Genomic DNA, 20,911 nt, shown 5'->3' with positions numbered 1-20,911 from the left:
ATGTGTGTTTGAATAGTAACTTATATGAATCTGGTTGTGGCAGCACAGGAGTTGTTACATAATAGATAAAATATTATAATATAATTAGTCGGATGATAAAATATTTGCCTGCTTCTCTTAAACATGAAATGTTTAGATTCCCACACTGAAGGCAGACTTTGAACCTCTCTTTGCCCTCATGAATGATGTGTTTGTGTCAGTATCAATAAGACAGTTGATCCACTTAAGAGAAAGCCCTAAGACAAGCATAAGTCAACATGTATTTGAATCGTTGTTTTCTTGTTATTCCTGCTTTTTTCAATTATCAGATTTGTTTTTTAAATTTTATTTTCTTTACTTACTTGCTTTACCTTTAGGCTACTTTTCACCTCGTCTCCACTTAAAAAACAAATTAAAGAGTTATGTCAATGAAAAAGACTAACAGTCATCTGTTATTCAGAAAAAACAGTGCACATTTAATCAAACAGCACTTAGATCACATACTGTAGCAAGAACAATGTTGATGTTGTCAGCAGGTGGCCGGCAAGGTCTGCCATAATTGTAAAGTGCATAAGGGTAGGTTACAGTATTTACAATAAAAAATCAGGGGGGGGTTCATGCATTAGCCAAATGAAGCAGACATAAGGAAAAGCGTCCTTAAAGACAAAGACTATTTACAAAAGGAGTTCAGCATTATCTGCAGAATTTTAAAGACAGCCATCACTTTATCTCAGGTTTACTCAGCAGTGCAGCTTTTCTCTCCACAACAACCTGTTGAACTGACAGAGTCCTTCACTTCCCTGACCTGACACAGCTTGAGGCAGCATCTGTCATACTTTCATTTGACAATTAATCATGGCCAAGCTAAGTCCATCATGAGTCTCATCTGTGGCCACAGCCATGGCCCTGTCCTTCATTAGTCTACACATATTAGATCCATGCCTTCAAGAATCCACAATAGTTTTCAAAGAAGGTTTTAAAAAAGATTCTGCTATACTTAATAAAGACAATTTACACCTATTTTATAGAATATTTGATCGTTTGATACTGAATAATTAATTTAATTTCTCACAGTCAACTATGGGTGTTATGGAGTGGTTTTATGGTGTTAGTTTGTATTAACCTATTCCAGAATTCACTGTGATCATGCAGCCTGGACAGACAGGCCTAATACATAGTGTAATTACCACAGTTCCCTCTCTCAGTTCCGTTTTCTAATAGACATGTCCATCCTCCAGTTGTTTTTCCTTTCGCTGTGGGTGTTAGTGAGCCTCCAGATGTGGCAGATGTGCTTCTCATAGGTCAGCATCATAAGGTCTGGCGGAGACGGAGGTGTTGACCGACCGAGCGGGGCTCTTGGCCCGGGGGAAGGAGACATCATCATCCATGGAGTCCCTCGCGTAGGGGACGCTGCTGGCGTTGCTCCTGGCCCGGTCCAGGGACGGCACGGTGATGGTTCTCGTCGGCTTGGGCTGGTGCTGCTGGCGCCTGAGCTCATCCACCCGCACCTCTCCTCGGTTCTTTCCTCCACAGCAGCGGCAGATCCCGATGAACATGACGAAGCCGCCCAGGATTTCAAATATCCCGCCGATGTATCCCAGGATGATGCAGTAGCCCACCTGCACGTTCACCAGCGGGGTCACCGATGGGATTTGGGTCAGGACGTGGGTGTACCAGGCGATGGGGATGATGGTCATGACGCCCGAGAGGAAGATCAGCAGCCCGCCCAGGCCTGCCACGACCCAGTTCGGCCGGTCTTTCCAGCAGCGCACCCCGGGGATGGCCACGGCCAGCCCGATGAGAGTCACGATGAGCGAGGCCACCATCAGCCCCTGAGCGGGCCGGATCACCTCGTGTGCGAAGTAATCCGTGTCCTGGAGCGAGCAGTCCTGCCTTTGGGAGGTCGTGCTGCCCCTGCAGATTTCCCAGATGCCCTGCTGGATGAACTCGTTGGGCGGGAGGGTGGTCGGCTGCAGGGTCCTCCAGTTCGGTGCCACCGTGGCGGTCAGGTCCAGGATCCAGCCGCAGGGAGCCAGGACCATCCCGAAGATCAGGATGCCCGGGGTCCGCAGGGACAACCTGATCCACTCCTGTGTTGATCGTCTCGGCATGATTGCTGCTGCTGCTGCTTGTTGATGCGTGCGCTCCTTACTTGCAAACTGTGCGTAGTAGTTTAGCCAGTGTGTTTTGACAGCCCAAACATCTGGTCTTAAAAAACAAGTCGGACTGAAACCTGCCGGTGGGCGTGGCCTCAGCCTCACCTGTCAGCCTCAGTATAGGAGGTGTGGCGCGCCATGTGCGGCCGGAGCGAGAAGCTTTCTCATCAGTTAAAGGTGGGGAGAGGGCAGTTTCGACGGGGCGACTATCATGCAAATCTGTGATAGGCTCCATGATAAACGACAAGAAAAAGATCAGTGGGTTACTGAAACCATGGGCTGTATCGTCAGCTCTCTCCAACCTTTGTTAACTCAACCAAGTTTTTTTTAAACTTTTGCTTTAATAAAGACTTATAGCCTACTATCATTCAACTATCATTGAAATAGGTCTAACTTAGTCAAAAAGATATCTGAAAATCATAAACAAGTCTATTGAAATGAAATGGATAGGTTACCACTACAGAAAGCAAAATACAACCAACACAGCCATTCACCCTTAGGCTATATTTATCATTAAACGTAGGCTAGCTAATATCAGTATTTAATGACAGACAACAACATATTTGGATTTCCACCCTTTTGTTTATTAAGAAAATGTCTAATTCTATGAATGACAGAGAACAGCTTGTAGAGAATGATGGTGAGGATTGTGGCAGTTCATCTTTTCATAACACGTCTACAAAACCAGAATGACACTTGTATGAAAAAGAACATAGCATAATGTGGGTGGATATAAATTCTATAATCCCCTACTGAGTTAATATATTGCTTGAGCCCTACAAAATGTGTAATATTCTCATAGAGATTTAATTGCTTTCCTATTTGGATAAGTTTGTTACAACTTAGTAGTCCTGCTCTGACATTTGAAAAAAAGACACTGAAGCTGTGTGGGAATGGTTTTTGATAAGAATGTAGTTCTGCAGGAACCATCAGCTCAAAATACCTTTCTGTCACTTTGTCTCTCCTCCCTCATCTCTATCTGCAGATTTGTCTAGTTTTGATCTACCTCCATGTTTATTTCACTTTTTCTGCCTCCTTCACCACAGCCCTCCCCCTCCTCCTCTCCCCGAGGTCAGATAAACCCCTGAGAGTAGACCATTCACAAATGCTAATTAAAAGTCTCTTTAGAGAGTAACCTTCACGGTGCTCAGCAGCGATGTTCAAAAACCCTACTCATGGGCAAGTCTCATGACATCATCAAGCGCACACCCCTGAAAGCAATGTCAACGAGTGAGACTCACAGTAGAGATGTCACGTTTCTAGCTGCTGGCAGGGCCGTTGCTAGGAATTCTGGGCCCCCTTAAAGAATACTAAAGTGGGCCCCTCCCCCTAACTTTTCCAGTTTTTTTTTCTTAGACTACGTATGTATTATCATTTATTATTTAGCCTACTTTGTTTTGATGCTAATGCAGCATTACACTGCAAAAACTCAAGTACTATCTTACCAAGAATATTTGTCTTATTTCTGGTCAAAATGTAATTTCTAGTCAAAACAAATATCATTATACTTAAAATAAGACACATCATATTAAAAGTAGCTTGTTTTTAGACACTTTTTACTCCTTTCAAGCATATTTTCACTTGGAATAAGTAAAAAATCTGATAGTGGAACAAGTTTTTCTTCCTTATTACAAGCACAAAAAACTTGCTTTCACTGGCAGATTTTTCTACTTATTTCAAGTGAAAATTTGTTTGAAACAAGTGAAAATGATCTAAAAACAAGTTAATTGTTTAGGTGATGAGTCTTAATTTAATTGGAAAGAGATTAGTTTTGACTAGAAATGAGACATTTGGACAAGAAATAAGACACAAATTCTTGGAAAGATGTTGAGTTTTTACAGTGTACTATGAGTATTAGTCAGGGTCTTATGCAGAATAATTCAGTCATACAAAGATTAGACTACTGGGGTTTTTTATGGGCCCCACTGGGCGCTGGGCCCCTAGAATTATCATCACCTTTCTCCCCTATACAACGGCCCTGGCTGCTGGTGACTTTCTTTAGAGATACTGTTAATGACCTCTTCCCAGTTTCACATGTTCATCATCTATCAACACCACATTAGATTGTTACCCCAATGAGTACTTGTATTAGGGAGAACAGGTTTTGCAATGGAAAAGGATGAGTCATTGACCTTATGCCATTTGTGTGCAGTATGGTGGAAACTATCTGCACTTTGGTGACCAGCAGCCTCATTAACCAATGAGACCTTATATATTATTATTATTATATTCTTTGCTTGTTAAAGTTAAGGATATAAAAGCGATTTCCTCGGCTGACTTGTCTTATGTTCTCAGAGTGGCTGCATCTTGTTTTGTCTGTAAATAGTTTTCTGGCAAGTGTTGAGCTTTGACACACAAATGACAATTTGAAGAAGCATGACAGGCATGTAGACTAACCGACCTGACAGAACTTTGCGTTCTTATCCCATGATGCCACAGCCTTGTTTTATTCCCTCTACATGCTGAGTCACTGTTGCAGCAGGTATAACGTGATCAACTGTTCAGCTTATGGCCTATTTGCATAGACTTCTAGAGCACAGGATCAGCTATGAGAGTTGAACAGTTTTACATTTAATTGTCATTTTGGGTCTGATACACTGCCCAGTACCATCGCCCCATCCACAGCAGTGCTTCAGCATAGACCCTTTTTTATACAGTCTATCTATGATATAGACCAGCTGCTATCCTGAGATCTATGTGCAATGGTCTCTTAGTTGTTCCTGAGGCAAATTCGGAGCCCAGAGACTCTGGATGGAACGAGCTGAAACAGAAGAATCAGTGACCTTTTTAAATCACTTCTTAAAAAAGTACTTTTTATCATGCAGCTTTTCCTGATTTTACTTAATCCTGCTCACTCAAGGCAACTTGTCTCTCCATATTGATATTGGGTTTGTACTTGTGAACTCCGTCTTCTTGTGGTTTTATTGATTTTTACTGATTGTCATCTTGGCGGTGACACAGTTATTCGTCCCAAATACTAAGACACTTAAAAGTATTATTTATGATTTTTTGACCTACTTTCCTACTTGTCTACCTATCTGTGTATCCATCAATCTATCATGATTACATGACACATTATCTCCAAATGATGACTAATGTTCTCAAAATGTCCTTGTGTTTCCTCGTACCTTTACTGACAGCCATGAAAGAAAGTGGGTCCCGCACATAACTTTGTGAAGGTTTAGATAAACTGAAAAATAACAGTTGTGGTTGGCGTGGTTGCTTATGAAATGATTGTTTATTATAATACTAGACTGTTTATAAAAATCAGTTTGCCCATCGTACGGTAAGTGAGTATTGTCCGATATTCTTAAACTGCATCTTAACAGGATATTGTTGTCCTGTTTGCACTGTTTGTATTTATTGTTGTTGTATCAAGGATTCTTGGTCGTGGTTGAAAAAGAAAATTCGGATCTCACTGAAACTTTACAAGTTCTTCTCAGTGATGCAGCTCACACACCAGAAACATCACTCTCAGTCCACATTCCTCACGCACATTCAAACTTCTCAGTACACTAACCACATACCTCACAACTCAAGACATTTTCATTTTATTTATAGTCAGAATAACAGTCCTCAGTCACATTGATTACAGTACATTTTTTAACAACCAGTTTCACAAAAAATGCTTAAAAAAGTATATATTTTTTTCTGCTCTCTTTTTCTAAAGCAGGTTTTTCAGCAAAATATCAAAACATGTTGTAGTAACTGTGACACATGAACAAGGTTTTGATTGATTCAGAGACTTTGCACAGTTGATATGGTGTTATGAGAAATGCATTGACTGTTCTGAGTTGTAAGATTGAAGTTCTGCAATTATCTGTGTTCTAGACCTAGGGGTATTGTATTGTGTTTCATTGCACGTAATTAAATACACTGTTGGTGTAATAAGTTTGGATTTAGTGTAAACACAGCAGAGGCATGCTCATGCGTGGCAATGATGGTTGTGGAAACTGCACACATTGTAATCACATTGGTTACAGTAGGGAGCACATCTCTTTCATTCAGAGACACTGGGCACTACAGGTTTTGTCAGGGTTTAATCAAGTTCGTTCAGGATGTTGTTTAAAAACTTGGACTGCTGGCCTTGCACCACACACACACACACACACACCACAGTCCTTGGCTTCCTTGGCTATATGACGCATGCCACTTTTTATTTACTGGCAAGTGATTGATTTCTTAGTAAATAAACCAAACCAGAAATAATTTTTAGGAATTAATAAGATAAGTGCTGTTTTGTGAGGCTGTACGTACCTGCCCAACTCTAAACTGTCTTACAACAGTTATTCAAAGCTCTGTACAAACTAGTGTCTATCTCATCGAGAAGGTCCTTGGCCCTGATCATAGCCATCTGTATGTTGCTGTCATCATGTTTGTGTAGGTGTCGATCTGGGTGCTCAGGTTTCCCTCTAGAGTCCAAAAATGTGCAGCTCAGGTGAATCATACATTCAGACATTTGCCTGTGAATTTGAATGTGTTTATCAATCCAAAACGGCTGTTCTGTTCATACTGTATTTCTGCAATAGGAAGGTGGACAAATACTCTGAGATGTTAAGTTTCTGGATAGATAATTGCAGCTTGGATTCCAACTGAAGGCAGAAAAAATAAATAAAAGTAAACAGGATACAGCTTTAGTGGAATAATCTGTCTGACAAAACTAGCATGCTAACTCACGTGACAAAATGTCTAATGTATGTATGCCTATGTAAATCAGCTGAATTGACCACTGATCATTGTAAAATGTTTTTCTTTAACTGCAGAAGGAGAAAATTATTGATTTTCATTCATATCTTTTAAAAACAATATCATAATGTTAAAGTAAAGTAAAGTAAAATATGCCTTTATTTATCCCACAGTGAGGAAATTCACAGGATTACAGCAGCAGTACATTCACACATGCAGTGCACACTGTGGTGGACTGGTAAAAAAATATAAAATATAGGACAAACAAGATACAGAGAGATGCTAAGATGTTAGAGGTGCATATTGTCTCTCAGTTGTATACTGTATTGTCTGCCATACACCTGCTGTATAAGGTAGGCAAAAAAATCTCTGCTACAATGCCTTTTGTCATTTGAGTCAAAAAGACAGTGTATTGTATGTTCATCTATGAATTAGCCTTCACTCCATACATTTTTGTCTTTATCAGTTGTCACAGTCCCTGTTTTCTGTATGAAAAAGTTATGGGGAACTTTCTTCATTACCAGTGGTCTCCACTAGATGGCCACCTTGTTTCCATCCAGTCCTGCTGACACATCAAATAGGATTGGCTAAAATGACTCCTCTTCACATATTAACTAATATTCATGCTCCTTCTCAGCACTTCATCCTGATTAGTCAGTTTTGATGCATTTAGATGACAACTAAAATGCTATTTAAACCTATAGCCTATGATAAAGGCTGAAAAATGCACAGCTTATGTGCCCCATACAAAATATTATCATTTTGTACCTTACAAAATTAATCCCACTAGAAAGCATCATCAACTCGGGTTATAGTAGAAGTAAAGGTAAACAGAAGCACGTTTTATTTTGTAAAGGTGAGTTACCTACAATATTTATAGCTTTTAATTAACTAGGCTAACTAATTAAAATAACAATAAAAAGTAAAAACAAATTTCCTTCAATGTCAAGTAAATAGTGTTTAAAAAAAGGGGGAAAAAAAGAGTAATTCTCTACATTTCTGTAATATTAGGCGTAGTAGCCTATGTGACTGATGTGTCCTGATCCTGTGCAGTCTTTCTGAACCCCCCCGGAGATGCAATCCAGTCTGTTGTCCAACACTAATCCCTGTAAACCCGAGCGGAAGTTTGGTTTTCCCAGGCAGGAAATTGTCAGCAGTGTTTTTGTTGCTAGTAGGGACTGTTGTGTTGTGAAAATGGCGACGCCTCGTCGCTCCTCTCAGCAGCAACAGCCGAGCAGCCTCCTGTCCTCCCCGCCCCGCGGCTCCTCTGTCCCCGCCAGCCCTCCCGGCTCTCCGCCGGCACCCACCGACGATGCCGCACCGCTTTCCCGCGGAGACGCGATGGAGGACGCTCCTGACGGCGAGGCTGCCCCGGCCTCTCCCAGCAGCAGCAGCAGCTCTCCGGCTCCGGCCCTCTCCAGCAGCACCAGCAGCAGCAGCAACAGCAGTAGCAGTAGCAGCTCCAGCAGCAGCGCTAGCTCCCCGACCACCACCGAAGGCAGCGGGACCAGCCCCGGCTCTACCCCCGACTCGGGCAGCGGTAACCCGGGCAGCAGCAGCGGCGGCGGCGTCGGCAGCAGCGGTAGCGGTGGAGGTGGCGGCGGTAGCGGTAGCGGTGGCGGTGCTAACGGGGCTTTCAGGGAGTTGTTTGAAGCCTGTCGAAACGGGGATGTCTCCAGGGTGAAGAAACTGGTGGACACGGTGAATGTGAACGCCAAAGACATGGCAGGACGAAAGTCGACACCCCTGCATTTCGCTGCAGGTAACCATCACGAAAATCACATCCTAAACAAACCACAGCCTCAGTTTCACACTGTTTGTTCAGCTACAGCCAGGGGATGGGACTGGGAGTAACCAGAGGGAAGCTCATAAACACTGGTCACAGGCAGAGGCTGCATTAAATCATCAATCTGAAACTAACATTTAGGCTAATGTAATATCACACTCATTCCGCCAGGTCCTCATCTCTCCCAGGAACAAATCACCCGATGTGGCAAGGACTGGGACTAGTTGACTTGCATTTCATTTACTGAAAGCTTGGAAATGATCTTAAAATTTGTCATTAGACAGTCATCATATCAGCAGGGTGGATTGAAGGGCCACAATGCAATGTTTCCTTAAACTGTACAGATATTGTTTTTAAAATGAAGCACTGCAGGAGGCCCAGTGTCTGAGCTCACTGTCTTTTTAATGTTTACAAGTAGAATACAGACAATGAGTATATTCAATGAGATGTTTTGTGTAGACACATGGCCTGTCTTGAGTGTGCAGCAGGTGAATGCACATGATCATCAGCCTGCAACAAGTCCAACTTATCCTAACACAACATATTTAAACATTGCCTTTGACATGGCTTCCATCAAAATTGAGTGCAAAAAAAATTAAAAATAGAGAAAAACTCAAATCAAAGTAAAAATGATCAGGATAGTCATTAAAAGCACTTATGCTCGTTTCATCTCTTCTGTTCCAGATGTGACTGCTTTTATTTCTGTGCAGACAAAAAAAAAAAAGATGAAAAAGAAAAAGCATGCACAGCTGTTTCACATCTCAGGTTTTCCTAATCCTCAGCAGCTTGAGCAAGAGCAGACTCTCCGCAGTCCCGCGACACATTTGTATTGAAGACATAACAAGCTTCACATTCACGTACAGCACTTTCCCCAAACAGCTGCTACAAACACTTTACAAATAAACCAGAACTGTAAATAAGAAAAACAAGGGCCAAAAGAGAAATTATTTTGAACAACAAATTAATTAAGACGTAGGAGAGGAAATGAAGAGTATAGCTAAGATTTGTAATAGAGAGTATTAATGACTTTTATTTTGAAGGTTATTACAGCTTCTTCATCTCTCTCTGCCTTTGTCCCAGGTTTTGGCCGGAGAGACGTGGTGGACCACCTGCTTCAGATGGGTGCCAACGTGCACGCCCGGGACGACGGGGGTCTGATCCCTCTGCACAACGCCTGCTCGTTCGGTCACTCTGAGGTGAGACACTCGACATGGGGCGTGATTGTTTGCCGATCTGCTCGTCTGTATGTTCAGGACGGGGGATTATTTTGTCGCTGTTAAAAAGAGATTACATTACACCTGCTGTGGTCGTCTGTCGCGGCCATGGTGATGATGTTGATGATGCACAGTCAGCCTGAGAGATCACACAGAGGGAAAAAAAACCTCAACGTTTACTCCCTGTGTGTCTGATGATGATGATGATGCTCTGGATTATCTGTGACAGATGTGCTAAAGCTTTTTTGCCCCCCCCCCGACCATTAACCGTGGTGATCAATCTAGTGTTTACAGTTTGAGATTTTTTTTTTTCAAGGCTTTTAGAGCTTTGTTGGAGAGCACTTTGCAGCATTGTCAAAAAAAAGGCTGTTCTGACGCAGCTGTATAATCACAGCGATGATTAGCATTGTGATGAGAATAAAAACACCGTCCGAGCTGAATCCAGCCTTTCAGACCGCACAGCTGAACCTCTGATAGTGGTCTCTCTGCCTTATTGCTTTCAGGTTTTCTTTTTTCTTCTCTTTTTCTCTTTTGTTTGGTTTAAGTGCGATTTGAACACTTAAACCAAAAGCGTGGTTGGTGGCGGTGTAAAGTCAGATCTCTCAACTGCAGAAAGTCTCTTCTGCAAAATGGACGATTGAACCCTTCAAGCTGGGAATGAGCTGCTGCCTGAAGGAAAAAGAAAAAAAAAAAGGCATTCTGGGTAAAGATTGGTGTGAGATTGTCAGGCACATTGATGTGGTATTGGTTCAGGCACTGTGCTCTATTGTTGGCAATACTTTTTGAGTGCTCACTGAAATGTGTCCAGAGTGTGGAATATAAAGAGTGAAAAAAAAAAGTTTGTGCTAGTTTGACTTCCTCTCTAACCAAATATGTCAGCCTTTAAATACATACATACATGGTCAAGATTTTGTGTCACGGCAACATTGGTTTTGTGGGAAAAGACCGTTTATATTTCTCAATTTAAAATGATAAAAAATATATAATTTTGGTATCAACTCCATACTGAAATATTGAATATTGGCACTACGGTGGCACTAAAATCCCAATGCTCTGCAACTTATGAAAACATCTTTATCAATTAAACACCATGTGCTGCAAAATGGCCCCACGACACATGCAGATAAAGAAACACGCTGCAAATTCAGTCCTGCAACACAACAGAGGTGTTCCCAGGTGACACAAGAGTGGGAGTCGGGGGGAGGGGGGGGGGTTATTTTAAGTGAAGCTGTAATCCTAACTGCAGCGCCAGCAGCCTGTGTCCTCTTGTGCCATATTTTCAGGGCCGTTCATTTATTTGCAGTCTTTGCAAGTTGCAACTCAACTCATGTGTTGTCAAAATGATGAAGATGTTTGATGTATTTGCAGCGGGTTTGTGTCTTTGTAAGTGTTTTCTTAAAGCCCCAGTATGTAACTTATTTGGCTTTTTATTAGCAAAAATCAAACATTGCTTTCATAAATAAATACGTATTTCACTGAAGTTGAATCACACCCGCATACAAATGAAAGCTTTCTCATACCTTAGAATGAGTTGTTACAAGTTGTTACAAATATACAAGGGGCGACGCACCGAACCTCGGCTGCCATGTTGCATCACCATTTTTTCCGTTCAGTGGCAGCGTGACCGTAGGTAACCACGGAAACTCACCGGAGCTGTCGGCTCGGGGAGAAAGTTTTCCAGGTAGCGCCGGTTAAAACTGTCACCACTGTGTAGTGTGAGGATGGACGGAGACACTGATGTTGCATTCAGGTGCAGTCAGACACCTGAATGACGCCGTCGGCAAACCAACGGGATGTCATTTTACTCAACAAGAGAAAGACGGTAAAACGTGGGTCAGGTAAACAATACGACATCACCATGACAACATATTGTCACGTAGCCTGTATTGTTTTGTTAGCATAGAGGCTTGTTTATCCTGTTACATGCAGCGTCTGTTGTCTGTCTGACGTCTGCCCGATTTCACGTGAATGCAACATCAAGAATACGTTCCCATATGCAACCGCACCGCTAGATGGGGGTAATTCCTACATACTGGGGCTTTAAATGGATAGTTCAACATTTTGGCAAATTCGCCTATTGTCATAATCCCTAATAGCAGGATTGCCATAATCCATAATAGGGATTATGGCAATAGGCAAATTTGCCAAAATGTTGAACTATCCCTTTAAGTGTGTTGCGCTCTCAAGGCCACCGTATGGCACCGGTACTTGAACATTTCCAATTAGCGTTATCTGAACTTCTGGTGTCAGAACCCAAGAGGCTTCACAACAAGAGTGAAACTGTTCGTTACTTGAATTAAGGTTTAGCAGCCTGAATATGGGAAATATAAGAAAACACACATACTGACAAAGAACCATTCATTTTTGATGGTTTGTTGGTTAAATTTGTCAAACACGAGTAAACACAGTGCGTTTGTCATTTTTTCAGGTGGTGTCTTTGCTGCTGTGTCAGGGGGCCGACCCCAACGCCCGAGACAACTGGAACTACACGCCGCTGCATGAAGCCGCCATCAAGGGCAAGATAGACGTCTGTATAGGTAAGTACGCAAAAGCTTGCACTACGAATATCACGTGTTTTGTATGTATTAGGGTTGTAAGAAAATATCGATACACTGAAATATGGCGATACTGTATCGACATTCGAAAGCACTGGATTATTTTTATTAACAACTTACTTGCAAACATTCACGGTGGTGGTTCATTTTTGTGTTGCGTTAAAAAGTTTGACTGTTCGTTGGCAGCAGTCATTCAGCCATTGACTCCTCGAGAGTAGAGTACAGGTCTGTGGCTCATCATGTGCTCAAGCATTAGCTAACTTAGCACAATCAAAAAAGGAAAAAAATCGTGATATATTGCCTTTCCTATAGTATCGCAATGTATCGTCATACTGTATATCGTATCATTGCCCCATGTCATGATTCACAGTGTCCTCCTGGACATTGCTGTTGTGTGTTTTAGTATTTGTGGTTGCAATGCTTTGTGAAAGTCGAGTTTAGGTAACTTTGTTTTAGATGTTTACTCCTCTCAACTCCCCTCCTCAGCCGCAACCTGCAGTTCTTTATATTTACACAGTAATTTTTAGCAACTAGAACAAACCACCCACTGACTCTCTGCTATTATTTTCCATTAAGCATAAAGCAGCAAATAACCTGTAAATTGCAATTACTGTCTTACTGCTTATTCCTAAACCCACACAGGGGACAGAGCAGCAATGATTTCTTTGTCTCACGATATGTATGAGCTGCCCTAATTAAAAAAAAAACTGAAACAACAACAGAGGCTGAGTTGAGACAGAGCTCCGGCAGCAGCAGTTAATCTTTAAAGGTGAAGTGAAGAGTGGAGAGAGGCCGTGCCACCGCTCCCCCCGGGGAAAGTCAAGATGCCGACGAGATGCACCTCGGCATGAAAAGCGTCTGAGCAGTCAGTTGTGGGATAATCTTTATGATCGTAATGGAAAAGCATCGCTCTGTATGAGTGGTAATGACAAAAGACAGCGATGATGATAGCCGCCGTCACCTTGCTGCGAGCGCTGAGAGCAACAAGGACGAAAAGTTGCATCAGTGTATTGTTTTTTTTATTTTTTATTTTAATTTTGAAGTCCTGTGAGTTACCTGCTGCAGAACGACAGGGGCTCTGAACGACTGCAGAGCAGCAGGAGGCTCTGTGGCCCTGTGATGTTCACGCACCTTGGTCCCGTCGGAGCATTTATTGATTATCAGTGATAATGAATGACGCTCTAACAGTGGCATAATAACTTATCTTTGTTGTCGCGGTTGAGCGATGTGCATAAATTGATTTTTTTGCCTTCATCTATCGACGCCTTGCTGTTGATTTTCTATCCGCTTGACATCAAAAAGCGGCAGAGAGGGGGAACACTTTAAGAAATACGACAGGAAATCTCGACGCATCAGACGCTTAACTTTGTGCTCAGACGCAGCAGGACACAGAGCACACACACAACACAAAGAGAGGATTTAACTGGGAATATACGATGACACGCTGCGTTACGGCCGCTCTCTGAAAACACTTCGAGGTTCATAAATTCATTCATGACGCCTGGATTTACCAGCCTGACTGCTGTGTGCCGAGCTAAACCTCCCAGTTGGTTTTGTTTTTCAGCTCTGCACCAGCTTGTTTTAACCTCTCAGTGGATCTCGGGCAAGAACCACTTAGGCTGCTCCAAAAAAAACTGATTGAGGAAGAATATCTGTGGCGTTCACCACCACTTCTCCCAGACGGATCAGATGTGAACTGAGCGGGACTCGCAAGTGGTTCAGACCTGTCATGTGTAGATGATGATCGTCTATTTTGCTTCACAGTGGATGAAAACAATCATTTACTTGACTTGAGAATTTTAATTTGAAGTGAACAAAAATAAACAGTAGAAACAGGTAGGTAAAAGAGTTCCTCCCAGAGAAAGGTGAGATTTAGGATAAGACGGGAAAAAGAAATGTTCCTGCAGGAATCCCATTGTCTTGGACTTACAAAGACCGGGCTTTAAAAAGAAGCATGGCCATGCAAGAGGATGTGTCCGCTGCCAACTTTTATCCAAACACTCCACTCTACTCCACTTTTAGTGAAGGTGTTGTTACAGTGAAGGTACACAGAAGATTCTCCTGTTTTGTTATGGGCTTCTCCGATTGGCCCAGGTCGTGAGGATGAATGGATGCTGCAGAGCACGAGCACAAGCACTTACGGTTTAAATACGGTTTAATAACATTTTGTGAAGCAGGAAAATGATAAATAAGCTGTTCTCCACTGGTTCAAAATGCTATTATTTTCAGGTCGCGTTACCAAATTTGTAGGATAAACTGAAAAGCAGACGCCATCACTCACACCTAACCCTTAAGTCATGCAGTTGTTTGGCGAAGAGAGCCTTCAATACACTCCTCCACTTCAGGTCCTGGATGTGAACGTCCTTGACCTCAGCAACAAACACTCAGGAAGCTGACAAAATGTAGAACAGGCTTAAAGTCAGCTTTTATTCCCCATTTCAAAATATCTAGTTTGAACAAGGCCTTCATGAATTAAAGGGACATTTAGATTTAACCAGGGAACATAATCGGCACAATGATTCGCCGAAGCTGAAGAAAGGCTGTGTTCTTAGGTTTGGTTTACAGTCCTGACTGCACAGATAGCAGCAGAGCATTGCAGAGCGTGTAAACAGAAGTCAGATGACCCCCGGCGGCCTGTGTGTGTTGGACAGTGTTTTGGTGGGCTGTCCTGCTGCCAGGTTGGATTAGATCTGGCAGCTGAATGAGAGTCAAATCAACGGCGATTCCACTGTAACTGCAGCTCTGCCCTCTTCCCTGGTGTTCAGACAACTTGAGTTAAAAAAAAAAAAAAAACGAATCTCATTACCAGACCTGCTTCTCCTTCAAGCTTAAGGTCTGGAAGGAAATCTCATCAACAAACTTGGGATAAGAAGATCTTGAAAATCCTACAGCAGCTGCACGATTGGCTCCGAGTTAGAAAAAGCGCCTCCATAAATTACAGTTCGCCTCTGTCCTCAGTTCTCCTCAGTGTGATGTCACTGCATCAATTCGACCATAATATCCCACTGAGACGACACCTCAAACCCATCTCTGACATTTGTTCTTGGATTTTTTTCAGACATGAGTCAGGTTGATGAGGAGATGGAGTCAGGATTTGCTTTGATGCATGTTATTAATCACCCATTGTTTACCATTTGTTTTTTGATTAATCATCTGATCTGCTCCATGAAATGTCAGAGGGGGGAAAAAATTCCCTAAGCCCAAAACAAAATCTTTAAATACCTTTTTTTTGGGTACAACATAAGATATTCTGAATTATATATATATATAAATAATAATAATAAAGCAAAAACATTTGAGAAGCTTTTTTTCCCTCTGTATAATTGACTTATGAATAAATGATGAACAGACAGAATAGTTTTGCTTATGAACACAGGTTTTACTTAATCAGTTTTAGCCGTTTGATGCTGTATAGCATCATGTGGTTGCAAACTGAACAAAGGCAACATGCTCTGCAGGTTTGAGCAACAGTGACAGCGCAGGAAAAGGAGTTCCTTATCTTTATTATGTAAGACGGAGGCTTGACTTTTGCCAAGCGAACGGCCTGAAGCTGTTGCTGAAATGTTAACTTACGCAAAATGCCACCCCCCGCCCCCTACCCACCCCCCCAAAAAAAGAGAGAAAGAGAAAATGTAAATGTTGCCCACCTGTGAAGCAGCTGCAGGAAAGGTTAAGACTGCCAACGCTGCACCTGCCTGCTGTGCGACTGCTGTTGTCTGCCGCTGTCGCTCCGCAGCAGCTTTTTGTGTCACTTTTGTTCATCCCCAGTTTTATCATACACACTTAAAACCCACAAGTCCGCAGTTCAGCGCACGCATTTTTTATTATTTTATTCAATTTTTTCTATTAAAATCGTTAACTCGCTGGTCACACAGACATTTACAGACAGTCAGAAGATAAACGCCGCAAATCTGACATTGTCCTGAAAACTAATCCTGTCCAAAAAAAGGGATTTTAGGGGGTTTTTCTTTTTCAGAGAAGGCTTTTGCAGGTATTACACACAAGCTGTGTCCATTAGAGACAAAAGCCGAAATCACTAAATTAGAAGTTGACAGTTGCACATGAATCAGACGCAGGGGTTGCTACAATTTGAGCCGGTGCATGGACACAACATACACAAGTTTGTGTAAGCATCTGTCATTTTTCTCTCTGCCTGAGTCTGGGTATATCTTTATTCTCCTGCTGTTTGGTATCACTGTCAGTGTGTGTGTGTGTGTGTGTGTGTTTGTGTGTGTATGTGGGGGGATTGGTGCAGAGCTAAATCATATTTTTGTTGAGGCGTGAGTGGGTGACTAAGGTCTGCGTCAGTGCTGGCAGAGACGCACGCACAACCACAACCACAACCACACACACATGCTCATACGTACACTCGCTCAGTTGTCTTCTGCTCTCTGCTGGGGGTTTCAGCAGGGTTGTTAGGAGTGTACACAAGTCAAAGGGCATGTGCACCGGGAGCTGCGCAGCAATCACAATGGAGGGAAGTGAGACGGAGAGGGAGGCAGAGAGAGAGGAGTGACATTAGTGCCCTCAGAAGAGCTCATTTACAGACAAACACACAACACAGACGGTTTGTAATTCAGCTCATATCTGTGTGGTAGTCACAAGTCTCTCCTCTCCTCTCCTCTCCTCTCCTCTCCTCTCCTCTCCTCTCCTCTCCTCTCCTTCGATTGGTTACATTCATTTCATGCTCTCGTCTCTCCTCTTCTCTCCTCTTTCTTTCCTCTCTTCTTTTTCTACTGCTCCCTGCTCTCCTCTGCTTTCCCTTCCTCTCCTCTCTTCTTCTCTCTTCTCCTCTATTTCTCTCTTCCCTTTTCTTCTGTTTCTACTACTCCCTGCTATCCTCTCCCCTCTTCTCCTCTATTTCTCTCCTCCCTTTTCTTCTGCTCCCTTCTCTCCTCTCTTCTTCTCTCTTCTCTATTTCTCTCCTCCCCTCTCTTCTGTTTCTACTACTCCCTGCTCTCCTCTCCTCTCCTATATTTCTCTCCTCCCCCTCTTCTGTTTCTACTATTCTCTCCTCTCCTCTCCTCTCCTCTCTTCTGTTTCTACTACTCCCTGCTCTCCTCTCTTCTCCTATATTTCTCTCCTCCCCCTCTTCTGTTTCTACTATTCTCTCCTCTCCTCTCCTCTCCTCTCCTCTCCTCTCCTCTCCTCTCCTCTCCTCTCCTCTCCTCTCCTCTCTTCTGTTTCTACTACTCCCTGCTCTCCTCTCCTCTCTTCTCCTCTATTTATCTCCTCCCCCCTCTTCTGTTTCTCCTCTCCTCTCCTCTCCTCTCCTCTATTTCTCTCCTCTCCTCCCCTCTCTTCTGTTTCTACTGCTCCCTGCTCTCCCTGCCTCTCTCTCCTCTCTTCCACACAAACACTGTTGTTTTGCTCTCCCTCCCCTCTTTTCGTCCTCTACCTCTCCCTTCCTCTCTGACTCTCACCCCCCACCCCCTCCCCCTCCACCACCATCCCGCTCTTCCCATCCCTCCTCTCCTCTCCTCACTCATCTTGCTCTCCGCTGCATCGCTCAGTCAGTCGGAGAGGCGAGAGTCTCTCCACTCGCACTGCCTGCCCGCCTCGTCGCTGCTGCTGCTGCTGCTGCTGCTTCTGCTCCCGCCTCCCGCCTCCCGCCTCCTGCCTCCTGCCTCCTGCCTCCTGCCTCCCTGGATCGGCTCTAGCGCCTCGTTTTTATTTATTTCCTCGGCTCAGCCTCAGCCTCTTCCCTCCCTCGCGTCCACGGAAGTGTGATGTGTTTTGTAGCCGGTCACGTATAGCCCTTCTGTAAGGTCCTCTGTTTTTCTGGGGCGGCGTGGGTCTAGCGCAGGCTGTACCGCCGCTCTTGTTGTGACATGTCTGTTTACATCAGCAGCATGGCTCGCAGGGCAGGGGCAGCCAGGGGCAGCCGAGGGAGCAGCGCTAGCAACAGAGGAGGAGCAGCTGGAGGAGGAGGAGGAGGAGGAGGAGGAGGAGGAGGAGGAGGAGGAGGAGGAGAGAAATGTGAAGCAGGACTTGCAGAAGGGCTGCCAGGAGAGCCAGGAGAAAGACCCAGTGGAGGAGGAACAGGGGGGGTAGCGGAGGAGCAAGTGAGGGAGAAAGGTCCAGGAAGGGCAGTTTACGGAGCGGGATGTGGTTCAGTGGCAGCGGCAGCAGCGGGAGGAGGAGGAGGAGGAGGAGGAGGAGCAGGAGCAGGAGCAGGAGCAGGAGCAGGAGCAGGAGCAGGAGCAGGAGGAGGAGGAGGACTGGGAGGAAGTGTGTGTCGGGGAGTTTGTATGTCAGTCCAGGAGCTCAGCTACTGTCTCTGTCTGCCCTGTTGTTGTACAGTGTTACTGCAGCATGGAGCCGACCCCAACATCCGCAACACCGACGGCAAGTCTGCCCTGGACCTGGCCGAACCCTCCGCCAAGGCCGTGCTCACAGGTCAGTGTCCCGACCCTTACACACACACACACACCTCTCAGTGCGTCTCTCTCTCTTTTTCACTACCTCTCACCTGCTGATTGCTTCTGTTTGTTTGTGTCTTTTCCATTCTCAGTTTTGATCTGTATGTTTTCCCTCCTCCCGTCTCTCCCTATCAGGCTGCACATCTCTCCTTCAGCCTTTAATGATCACATTTTGTCCACAACTTTCAAACCGACATTCATTTCCTCATTTTGTCGAAGGCTGCGCGCAGTTTCACCTTTTTCTTCTCCTCTCTCTCTCTCTCTCTCTCTCTCTGTCCATCAGCCTCTTAAATTGCAAGGCTATGCTGCTCATGTGCTCACCACGTTTGTGATTCAGTCCTCCCGTCCAAGGCTGTACACACATTGGTCACTACATCCCATTTTCCTCCGTTCCGCTCCTCTGCCTCTCTCCAAGGCTACAATCAGCGGTCAGAAGTGTTTCTGTCTCTCGCTTTCCTCTCTCTCTTTTTTTCTTTCCCTCTCTAACTCCTCTGGCTGAGGTTGCACTCATTGATCAGCTGCTCAATAAACTAGCCCCTTCTGTGTTGGATTTTGGTTTTCTCGCCTTCATTGTCCTCCCTCGCTCTGTTTTTTGTTTTATTTTTCATTCCCGTTCTGTCACGTCCTGCTCATACATATGGAGGGGGGGGGGGGATAACCAAAGCAGTGACACAGCAGACCTTTACTCACCGGCGTGTTCTGTGACACGGTGCGATGCTGCCAAAATGACAAATTGAAAACATAATTAAATACAGCTTGAGACTTCAAGAGGCTCCCACCTCCCACCTCATCCATTAGGTTCTGCTGTGGCCTCGTGAGAGTCAGCGAAAGCCTTGATCATCATCATCATCATCATTATCATCACTGTCCCACTTGGGTTTAACTGATGTGGGATTTCCAAGGCCAGTGCTGCTGGAATTAACATTGAAACCATATGGGTTGACTGAACGCGTACATGTTCACTGTTAACCTACAATGTAATAGAAAAAAAAATACAAAGAAAGCACAGAAGCTACAAAAAACATCCTCAAACTCACAGAAGAGCTGCAGCAGCCGACACGGGACAGTAAAAGTTTGCAGTGAAAGAGACTAATTCACTGGTTCTGCAGTCGTTTAAATGCAGCAGGACTCATTACACCTATTCAGTGGCAGAGGAACCGCCAGGACACAGTCCCAGCCTTTAAATGAGGAGCTAATTAAAAATAAATGCCTTTTTAAATAAATGATCTCTAGTATTTTATTTTATTCCTCCTTAATTAGACAGGCACGGAGAAACTTTTATTTTTTTTTTATTTCTTTCCAGGTTTTCCTGACTGATTTTTGTCTCATATTTTACATCTTTCTTCGTTGCAAATCAGCACTTCTCGTCTTCACACTGTGGATGAACTCGCAAAAACTTGTGCGTGCGAGCGCGTTTGCCGGCTGATCAGCTGTGACTCCCTCTCTGGTTAGATGGGAAAGGTTTAAAGACGTGGCTCGTATTAAACCAAATTGGTCTTGTTTTTGTTTGCGGTAGTGGGTGAGTAAAGAGAATTTTAAATTAAAAAATCTCCCTCCCTGTGTTCATCGTCTCCCACTCTCTCTGGGAATCGACACTGGCTCTAAATCAGTTTTCGCAGCACCACTTCTGTGTTTACACTGGGTTACATCATCAATTCCCCTTGTTTGGCCTCGGTGGTAAATGAGATAAACCTCAAGATACCACTGCGCGGAGCTGTGCCGTGTCAAAACATAAAGGGGGGAATTTCACCGCAGCAAACCCCCGGTGAAAAATTATTGTCCTTGCCAGCCAGAGCTAAAATGAGGTTGTTCTGTGTCAGGATTATTGAACATATCCGCATGTGCTGCAGTTAGCCTCTTCACCCCGTCTCAGTATCAGCCACGCTACAAGTTTTACAGTGGAGTTGAAAAGTGCGATTTATGAGCAGTAAAACTAAAGGATTTAGCACAGGAGAGATTTAACTGCTAGGGAGAAATCAAATGTGATGGAAAATCAAATGTTGTACATTAAATCAAATGTGCATGTGCGTATAGTATGTGATGACTCGAGGCGTCTAATATTGTGAAAAAAACAAAAACGACAAACTGAGACAGCCTGGAAATGCAGTGCTGC

At 43.8% G+C, this 20,911-nt stretch overlaps 2 protein-coding genes across 2 annotated transcripts in view; one reads left to right on the top strand and one right to left on the bottom strand.

The window, feature by feature from the left end:
• Positions 1 to 1,009: 1,009 nt before the first annotated feature.
• LOC146977382 (claudin-23-like) lies at positions 1,010 to 2,169 on the bottom strand. Its single transcript, XM_085793570.1, has one exon. It carries the CDS (start codon positions 2,088 to 2,090, stop codon positions 1,275 to 1,277), a length of 816 nt encoding a protein of 271 aa, XP_085649696.1. The 5' UTR covers positions 2,091 to 2,169; the 3' UTR covers positions 1,010 to 1,274.
• Positions 2,170 to 7,918: 5,749 nt separating this feature from the next.
• Positions 7,919 to 20,911, top strand: part of tnksa (tankyrase, TRF1-interacting ankyrin-related ADP-ribose polymerase a) — an 87,740-nt gene continuing 74,747 nt past the window's right edge. The window contains exons 1-4 of the mRNA XM_085793543.1: positions 7,919 to 8,583; positions 9,688 to 9,803; positions 12,250 to 12,358; positions 18,680 to 18,775. Coding sequence (XP_085649669.1) covers positions 8,016 to 8,583; positions 9,688 to 9,803; positions 12,250 to 12,358; positions 18,680 to 18,775 — 889 coding nt within the window. The 5' untranslated portion in view covers positions 7,919 to 8,015. The remainder of the gene's footprint in view (positions 8,584 to 9,687; positions 9,804 to 12,249; positions 12,359 to 18,679; positions 18,776 to 20,911) is intronic.

The sequence above is a fragment of the Trachurus japonicus genome, chromosome 12 (assembly GCF_045865225.1).
Source record: "Trachurus japonicus isolate A0001 chromosome 12, Traja_1.0".
Lineage (NCBI taxonomy): Eukaryota > Metazoa > Chordata > Actinopteri > Carangiformes > Carangidae > Trachurus > Trachurus japonicus.
This window is presented reverse-complemented; position numbering and strand designations above follow the sequence as displayed.

Coding starts and splice junctions, on each gene's coding strand:
- LOC146977382 (XM_085793570.1), bottom strand. CDS start 2,090: ATGCCGAGACGATCAACACAGGAGTGGATCAGGTTGTCCCTGCGGACC.